This window comes from Nannobrachium achirus (genome assembly GCF_963921795.1).
Source record: "Nannobrachium achirus genome assembly, chromosome: 19".
In the NCBI taxonomy this organism is placed as follows: domain Eukaryota; kingdom Metazoa; phylum Chordata; class Actinopteri; order Myctophiformes; family Myctophidae; genus Nannobrachium; species Nannobrachium achirus.
This window is the reverse complement of record NC_137826.1, coordinates 49,597,365-49,606,080: the sequence shown is the minus strand read 5'-3', so window position 1 is coordinate 49,606,080 and position 8,716 is coordinate 49,597,365. Positions and strand designations below refer to the sequence as shown.

Genomic DNA, 8,716 nt, shown 5'->3' with positions numbered 1-8,716 from the left:
TTTGTAAGACACTTTATGTATATATACTTATATATTATTCACCCCCTCTATTGATGCACCTTCTCTTTATTGGTACTGTACTGCTCTTGTTTTTGAGCGGTGGTGACGCCGCTCCTTAGAATGGCCGTGTGTGTATGTCTGTAGCCTGAGGTGTATGCAGGTGTGTATCCGCGTATGTGTCTGTAGCCTGATGTTGAGTCTAGCCTGAGCATCAATTGCAACAAACACGCTCACGCACGCACGCACGTACGCACGCACGGCCATGTGTGTATCAGTGTATGTATGTATGTATGTATGTATGTATGTATGTATGTATGTATGTATGTATGTATGTATGTATGTCTGTCTGTGGGTCTGTAGCCTGGAGTGCCATTGGTTGACCAAAGAGGGTGCTGTTGAGTCTAGTCTGAAAATCAACTGCAACACACACACACACACACACACACACACACACACACACACACACACACACACACACACACACACACACACACACACACACACACACACACACGGGGAGGGGGGGGTCACACCCACACACACACACACACACACACACACACACACACACACACACACACACACACACACACACACACACACACATACACACAGGGAGTAGAGCCCCATACAGGGAGGGGACACACACACACACACACACACTGTGTTTTCTTTTGGAGAGGTGAATTCTTCGGTTGCCAGATTAATGCTGTTGCGCAGCCTCCACAACCACCGCTCACTTCACACGGGTGTGATTTTTTGGTAAATAACTGTATACTGCTGTGCTACAACTGGACAACTGAATTTCCCCCTTGGGATAATAAAGGTATCTATCTATCTATCTATCTATCTATCTATCTATCTATCTATCTATAACAGAGTGTAACAAGAGTGATGTAGTTTCACCTTGACGCCACAAGAGGGCAGCTAAAGTCTTACTCAACCATGACCCATCACTGCAGAATATGAAGAAATGATGTGAAGAATCAGATATTGATGTATCCTGTTCACTTTTGGACAGTTTGCCAAAAATATGGAGGTGTGGTTATATACCTCCCGAATAAAATATTAAATTGTGACATTATCAAAAATAACTATCGACACTGTATACTAGGGGTAGCCTATAACGAATAATGATACAGTAATTACTGCCAATGCATCAATGATTCAACTGTATCACTAACAATATTAATATATCGCAAACAATATCTTATCGTTTGACATTTTGTATCGTATCGTATCGTTTTGCATTGTAAATAAACGATTTTATCGATAGTAGGCCTAAGCAACTGTGTGTTGTATTTAGCAAATTGAATAAGAAAAAAAAGAAAGGGGTTTAAATACTTTTCCATTTCATATCGCTACACTTGGTCTATCGATAAATGTGCGTAATCTGTGTCAAGAGAAAGAGCTAGGTACTAGGTAGGTCCAGAGGGAAAAATGGCAAACAAACATTTAGTGAATTTTAGAAGTGGAGCCACATTTAAAGGTCAAAAGCTTGTAGAGCTGCCATTTTCACTCCTTCTTAAACATTCTCTAATTTATGGAATTTCTTAGATTTTTCTTTGATTTCTACATGAAACAAATGGAGAAAAAAATGCAATGTTTTGAAAATAATAATTAAAACCAAAATGTTGGGAAAAAAATAAATAAAAATGTGGACCCATAAAAATGTGTTCCCGACCCACAAATGGGTCCCGACCCGGTGCTTGGGAACCAGTGCTGCTGAAGTCACAGAAGTGTATAAGTCGCAGGTTAGCGTGTGTAGAGCAGCAGACAGTCTCCAGCCAGCCAGCCAGGCAGCGGGCAGCTCGGGCTCCAGCGCGCCGCTCACACATGCTTCTCCTCCGGCACATCGGCGTCGCTCTCACCGCCACGGTGGCTGCCTTCAGCTCGGTTCTGTTCGTCGCCCTGAGTTACTTCTATCGGAGGCGACAATGGTCCCCGGTGGCACAGTACTGCACCATCAAAGAGGTGACAAATGAAATGTTATTGTTTTCTTTCACATTTATTAGCCTATGTAACTGTTTTTGTTTCGTTTTTTCTCTCTCGCTGTCAATATTCAGTGGTGTAAAGTACAGTTTGGAGGTAGGTATTTGTAGGCTACTTTACTTGAGTAGGCTATTTCCAATTTCTTTTACCTAGCCTAGGCTTCTCCACTATACATCTCGGATCCAAATATTCCTACTTTTAATCCACTACATTTATTTGAAAACTTTAGGCCTTACCAATATTAGGATTTGCAGATAAATTATTATTTTATAAAACATACATAGCATAACCACTTTAGCCCTATTTTATACCAAGGCTATTTGAAAGTACCCAGTAAGCATTTTGAGGTGTATTAGTTGCCTAATAGTCGTGTTTTTATCTTCTACACCACGCGTTGAAAATCAGTGTTGTAAAGGTCTAGATTTGATATTTTTGACTAGTTGTTTAGTCGGCTATATTTACACGGGTTGCTACATATACCACTATTAGTCGGATACAAAAAGTCTACATTTCGCCGTTAGCGGCCGTCGAAAGTAGTGAAAAGTAGGGCGACGGTGGGATTCGATCCACTAATATCTGACACTGAAGTCGGCGATGCTATCCACTCAGCCATTAATGCTGATATGATAGCATAGACTTTCTGGCCGTATTAAAAGGTGACATTGCCCACCTGTGTTCATTTTAGTGTAGTGCACATTGTTGAGGAAACTAAATGTTAGCGTGTGTGTGTGTGTGTGTGTGTGTGTGTGTGTGTGTGTGTGTGTGTGTGTGTGTGTGTGTGTGTGTGCGTGTGTGTGTGTGTGTACGCCCCGGACTCATTTTTGAAGCTTGTGATTGGCTGAACCGGACGTAGGGAGCGCTCCGTTGTAGTCACTTGGACCGCGCGAGGTGCATCATGGCGTTTATCGTGCGCTTGCCCAGGCCGTAAATATAACGATTGCATTCACCACGGCTTCGTAACTCGCGCGGCGCTCCGCCGGCCGCTTGCAATGTCGTGGACAATAACTGAAAACGAGCGCTCTTTGCCGTTTCCATCCATCTTTCCCAGTTGGATCCATAATCACGCGGCACTGCACTGTCTGACTGACAGACGAGGAGTTCATTTCATCGTATATTTTTGTTTTAAAGACTTTATATTGACATTGGTTTAAAAAAAGGCGTTGAAAAGCCGGCTATACAACGACTACACCCAGACAAATAGCTTAATGATCGGATGGCTATTGGAATCATTTTACACCAATATTTCGAGATCAGTTCTGCAACGTGGAGTTGTTTTTTTAAAGAAATGTTTATTGAAATATGGATTAAATCTAATTGTCTAAATTTGGTGTAAATATAAACGTTGATACGGCGACTATAATTAGTTGGCTAAATCTCGGCTAGATCTAAACTATACTTAATAATGATCAACGGATATTATAATTATGTTAGTCCAATATTAGGAGATCAGTTAAGCACCTTACTGTTGTTTTTTTTAATAAATTGTTATCGAATCATGGAATAAATTGCAAAGTATATTTTCGGTGTGAATATAACCGGAATCTAGCCGGGTGAAATTAAGGCTAAAAAAAAACTAGTCGTGTAAAAAACGACTATTGCTCAGTGGGTAGCCGATCTACAAGGCGCATTGTGAGCTTGTACAGTAGATCTGCTATTTTCACACACAAAAAAAAAAAATGTACAAGTTACTTTTGGTACTTTTAAGTAGCCTACATTTTGATGCCAATACTTTCATACTTTTATTCAAGTATTTTGAAATCCGTACTTTTACTTGTAATAGAGTATTTCCACATTGCAGTATTGATACTTTTACTTGTGAGTACTTTTTCCACCACTGTCAATATTAGTGCCGTGCAACGGAGTCGGCTATAATATAAGTGGCATTGTTAAAGTTGTATGGTTGCATGGGGCTGCAAGGAATAGGCTATGTCTGGAGTGGTTAGTGGTTCTCAACGTACTTGTTTATCCTCGATCTTCACCATTATTTCCATAGTCTACAATTAAAATACAACCAGAGAAGAGACCCCCAAAATGTCAAGGCCCTCCAAAATGATATATTAGGCTATTTGGCTGCGGACCCACATCTCAAAAAAATGTTTTGTGCCAGGGACCTCCAGATGCAAAGATTTGAGATAAAAAAATAAAAAATAAAATAAATAAATACATATATATATATATATATATATATATATATCAAAGATTTGCACAAATGTTCAAGATTTTTCTAAACAGATCTACAAGCTCACACACAAGGTGACGCACTATGAGCTTGTGCAGCTTATCTGCTATTTTTGAATAGCCAAACTATAAGTGATAATGATCGTCGTAACGCTAGGCTATATAAACATATTTTGCTGGGTACCCCCTGTACCCTCTTTGACAATCAGTGCTTTAGAGACAGACTGGGGTAATGACATGGTTATGATATGTTGAGTTTATAAATAGCCTAACGTTATTGTGGCAAAGCTGAGAGCCTGGCAGCAGTAAGATGATGCTGATGATGATGACAACAATAATGATGCTCATAGTGAATTATTTTTGGCAGTAGGAGCTAGGCATGCCACAATTATTGCACAATGGTCAATCACAATTATTTGAAATAATCGTTTTGCATAATCGTGTAATAATGTTGAACACGTGTTCATGCATTTTCCTAGCCTGGTTCCAGACCCTGAATCGCTAGCCACTCCCATTAAAACATCTGTTCAGGCGATTCAGGGGTCTGGTGACTCTCTCAATGTTGATATTCCGAACGGGCAAATCAGCGTCGCTGCAACTCGATGACGTCGGGGCTTGTTAGCAGGGCTGTATTAACCATTGGGCCAGTGGGGCCGTTGCCAGGGGCCCTTGGCTCTTAGGGGCCCTTGGGGGAACTGGGCCACGTGGTCATTAACAAACTAAAGTTAAATGTATAGGTTAATTAAAAATCAAATGTGTGGGGCCCTCCTCTGTTGTCTACAGGTGCTTTCTTTGCCCACAGATGATCATCATGGCTTAAAATCTGAGCTGGGTAGTGCGAGTCGGGAGGGAGGGGGGGTTATAGTGGAGGGTCGGGGGGGCCCTAAAAAATTATAGGCCAGGGGCCTCACTGGTGTTAATCTGTCCCTGCTTGTTAGCAGCGTGGGTGGGGGTTTTCCCAGAACTCATGTGCGATTCCAAATAACCCAGCGCCGCACCGTACATTCCCAAACATAAACATTGCGTAACATGCGATCATATCGATCTCTAGCCTGATTTCAAACTCAGCTGACGCTTGAGTCTGACATTGTGCCCTGTCTGAACGATTTACGGGGGAGGGACTTTTATGCGAGCGTGCACGCTCGCGGCCGCGCGAGTGATCGCGGCGCACGGTAATCACGACGCACGGTAATCACAACGCACGGTCGCGGCGTGTGTGCGTGTGCGTCTGTCTTGTCTGTGCCAGTGACTGCTTCCGCACAGAACTGCGACCAGAAACATGTAATCAACATTAACAGCTTGGTGAAATCAGTGCGCATGTGTGTGTGTGTGTGTGTGTGTGTGTGTGTGTGTGTGTGTGTGTGTGTGTGTGTGTGTGTGTGTGTGTGTGTGTCTGCCTGCCTGGTGTGTGAACTTCCTTAAATGTAATCGTTTCAACTGCTGCGCGGATTGGATATTCGTTAGACCTACCCCCACCCCCCGCGCTCATTGGAGGAGCCGCAATTTTGGATGGGGAAACAGCCGATTCATTTACTCAACTCCAGACCAGAGAAACAGTCCACTCTGAGAGTGGGGCGGGGTCTATGGGCTGGAACCAGGCTAATCGATCTCGCTATGAAACATCAGTAGCAGACATGTTTTGTTGTGTTTGATTACTCCTATTCTGCCTGTTTCTTTGGTTAGCAAGTAGCAACAGGTTAGGTTAGCCATGCCACATAACACCAATAACAAGTTAACAACTACGTCATTTGCTTTGCTACTGTTGTGATTAGTCGGGCAGAACAGTTTCCAAAAATAGCAGAAATGCAGATCTACAATCTTTAGCCTATATTGATTTTATAGATATTATAGATTTTCTATTTCCACTATATTGAAATTATTTTGACTATAAAGAAGTGGTTTCCAACCAGTGGTTTTGGGACCACCAGTGGTCCTTGAGGGGGTTCCAGGTGGTCCCCAGCTAAATGATGGAGAGTTGGTAACCAAATGTAAACTTAACCCATTCAGAACGGGTACACATTATTGTGTATTATTATTTTATGCTTTAACTACTGAAACATAGTAGATATACAAGCTCACAGCGCGGCACTGAGTGCCGTGCTGCGAGCTTGTAGATCTTGTAGACTGTGGTTCTATGGCTTTGTCGCGCTGACATCATGCTCTGATGTCACTGTGATGTCAGGGGAATCCCTCTTAACAGAATGGGTCTGCCGCTCTGACATCACGCTCTGGCTTGATGTCCCTTTTATGCCCATAATTATGTGGAGATCGCTGATGTCATCACGAGTCACACTTGCAAATTAAAATACGTCCTCGCCCGTTTTTATATGGAGATACCTGTCCCGATGTCATATTAAGCGCATAACTGGGAATGCCCATATTTGGTAATGCCCATATATGGGCATGTTCTGACATCACATTGTAGACTATCAAGCAGGGGTCTCCATATGGGTAACTGGTCCGATATACATCACTGGCCAGATGGCCAAGAATTGGCGTGACCTCAGCGAGGTCACATGTCGCCCTGAGGTGTCTTACTAGTTTTATTTTATTACTAAGCCTAAAAGCCAAATATAAATGTAGTTCTAAGTCAGAATTGACAGCCCTGCAGGCACGTCTTGACAGCTGGCATGCTTTGTGTTGTGTAAAAGGGTGCTGGGTGGGAAACAGGGGTGTCGCACCAAATTCTGGGCCCCGGGTACAAGGATTCACTGTGGGGCCCCTGTGCTTTAACTATTGAAAAATAGCAGATATACAAGCTCACAACGCGGCACCGAGTGCCGCGCTGCGAGCTTGTAGATCTGCTATTTTTGAAAAATCATGAAAATCTTTGAATATTTCAAATCCATCTAAGGTTTTTTGAAAAATCTATGTTTCAATGTCAGTGGAGCTCAAACCTTTTCATGTGAAGGACCCCCAAAATGATATTTATTTGGCCACGGACCCCCATCTCAAAATATTTAGTTCCAGGGACCCCCCAGAAGCAAAATTTGAGTTACAAATGTTCGCTTAAAAAATACATATATTATTCAAAGATTTGCACACATTTTCACGACTTTTCAAAAATAGCAGATCTACAAGCTTGCAGCGCGGCACTCGGTGCCGCGCTGTGAGCTTGTATATCTGCTATTTTTCAATAGCTAAAGTATAAAATAATTAAGGCCCCTCCACCACCTTGGGCCCTAGTAACTCAGTCCCACTTTCCTACCCCTTGTGACGCCCCTGGTGGGAAATAGCATAATAGAGAAGAAACCCTCACACTCTGCTCCAAATGAGTACATTGATTGATAACGTTTCGAGAACAAGCTCTTCATCTGGTCTGGCCAGATGAAGAGCTTGTGCTCGAAACGTTGTCAATAAATGTACTCATTTGGAGCAGAGTGTGCAGGTTTCTCTTCTCATTTATGCTTTGTATCTTTTAAATCAGTGGCTCTCAACCGGGCCAAGACCCCTCCAAAAGAATCGTATTTAAACTGGGGACCTTCAAATGAAATATTTGAACTAAGGACCCCTCACCCTGACAAGCACTTGGAATTGTAAGAGTTGAGGCATTACACTTGGTTTGACTCAGATGGATCAACAGATAAATATGGTGAAAATAGCCAATCTACAAGCTTGTAGACAAAGCTATTTTCACAATGTTTTCCTCTTTCTTATTTTAGACAAAGAGACAAATAGAGGCACCACCGCATCAGCGCGGATAACAGGCCTTAATGAATGACTACTGGTGAAACTCTACTGTAATACTGTAATATATTGATCCCCGTTTACCTATCTTGTTTACCAGAGTGGATCCGTGGCTGCTCTGTGATAGGCTTTAGTCTGATTTGTGTGTTTAGCAGATAATACTGTCTGGATCGTGGCAAGACAGGGATACAGCCAGTCTGTCTATAACGGTGGAAGATGTATTCTGTTTTATTAGTTTTACTTCAAGCAGCACAAAGTAATTTTCCTTTTCTACCCCGGATTTGAACTCTCTCTCCAAGTCCTGGATTATTATGATATTTGTATTACCATTGAGATAATAGAGCCTGCCTGCTTGATCTGGATACAATGAAATCTGACCTTCAGGTTAAAGGGATATTTCACTTTAGAAAAAAGAAAATTTTGGTCATTTTATCAGGCTTTTGGGTACAACCGGGACAGCTTTTGAATTGCTTGATTCAGTATTTAGATATTCACTTGCCCCCATTTGCCCCCTTTCTATACGAACCCATTGTAACTTCAAAATGCATTTTAACCATAATAGATTCAATGAAAACTCTGTCCTTTTTTCTTGTGATACCTGACACCCTCCAAATACGTGAGCGGGCTGTATCGTTTTGGGTCCGCGTCAATATGCAGACGGGCCGGTGTCTCAACGGAACCGACCACCTAAACCTAAACCTAACCTTAACTCTAACCATGACTTCAGTAAAACTAACGCTGGTGAAATGCTAACCTGCCGACGCTGGTGAAGGCTAACCTGGTGAAAAGCTAACCTGCAGACAATGGTCAATGCTAACCTGGTCGGACCAACAGGCCGTCGAACCAATGCTCAGTCCCC

General features: G+C 42.4%; 2 protein-coding genes across 2 annotated transcripts in view; one reads left to right on the top strand and one right to left on the bottom strand.

Annotated features, from left to right (window-relative positions):
• Positions 1-8,716, bottom strand: part of nop16 (NOP16 nucleolar protein homolog (yeast)) — a 134,621-nt gene that overhangs the window by 79,478 nt on the left and 46,427 nt on the right. The window lies entirely within an intron of this gene.
• Positions 1,837-8,716, top strand: part of arl10 (ADP-ribosylation factor-like 10) — a gene marked incomplete at both ends in the record, with an annotated part of 30,165 nt that continues 23,285 nt past the window's right edge. The window contains one exon of the mRNA XM_080748651.1: positions 1,837-1,974. Within this exon, the coding sequence (XP_080604777.1) occupies positions 1,837-1,974 (138 nt within the window). The remainder of the gene's footprint in view (positions 1,975-8,716) is intronic.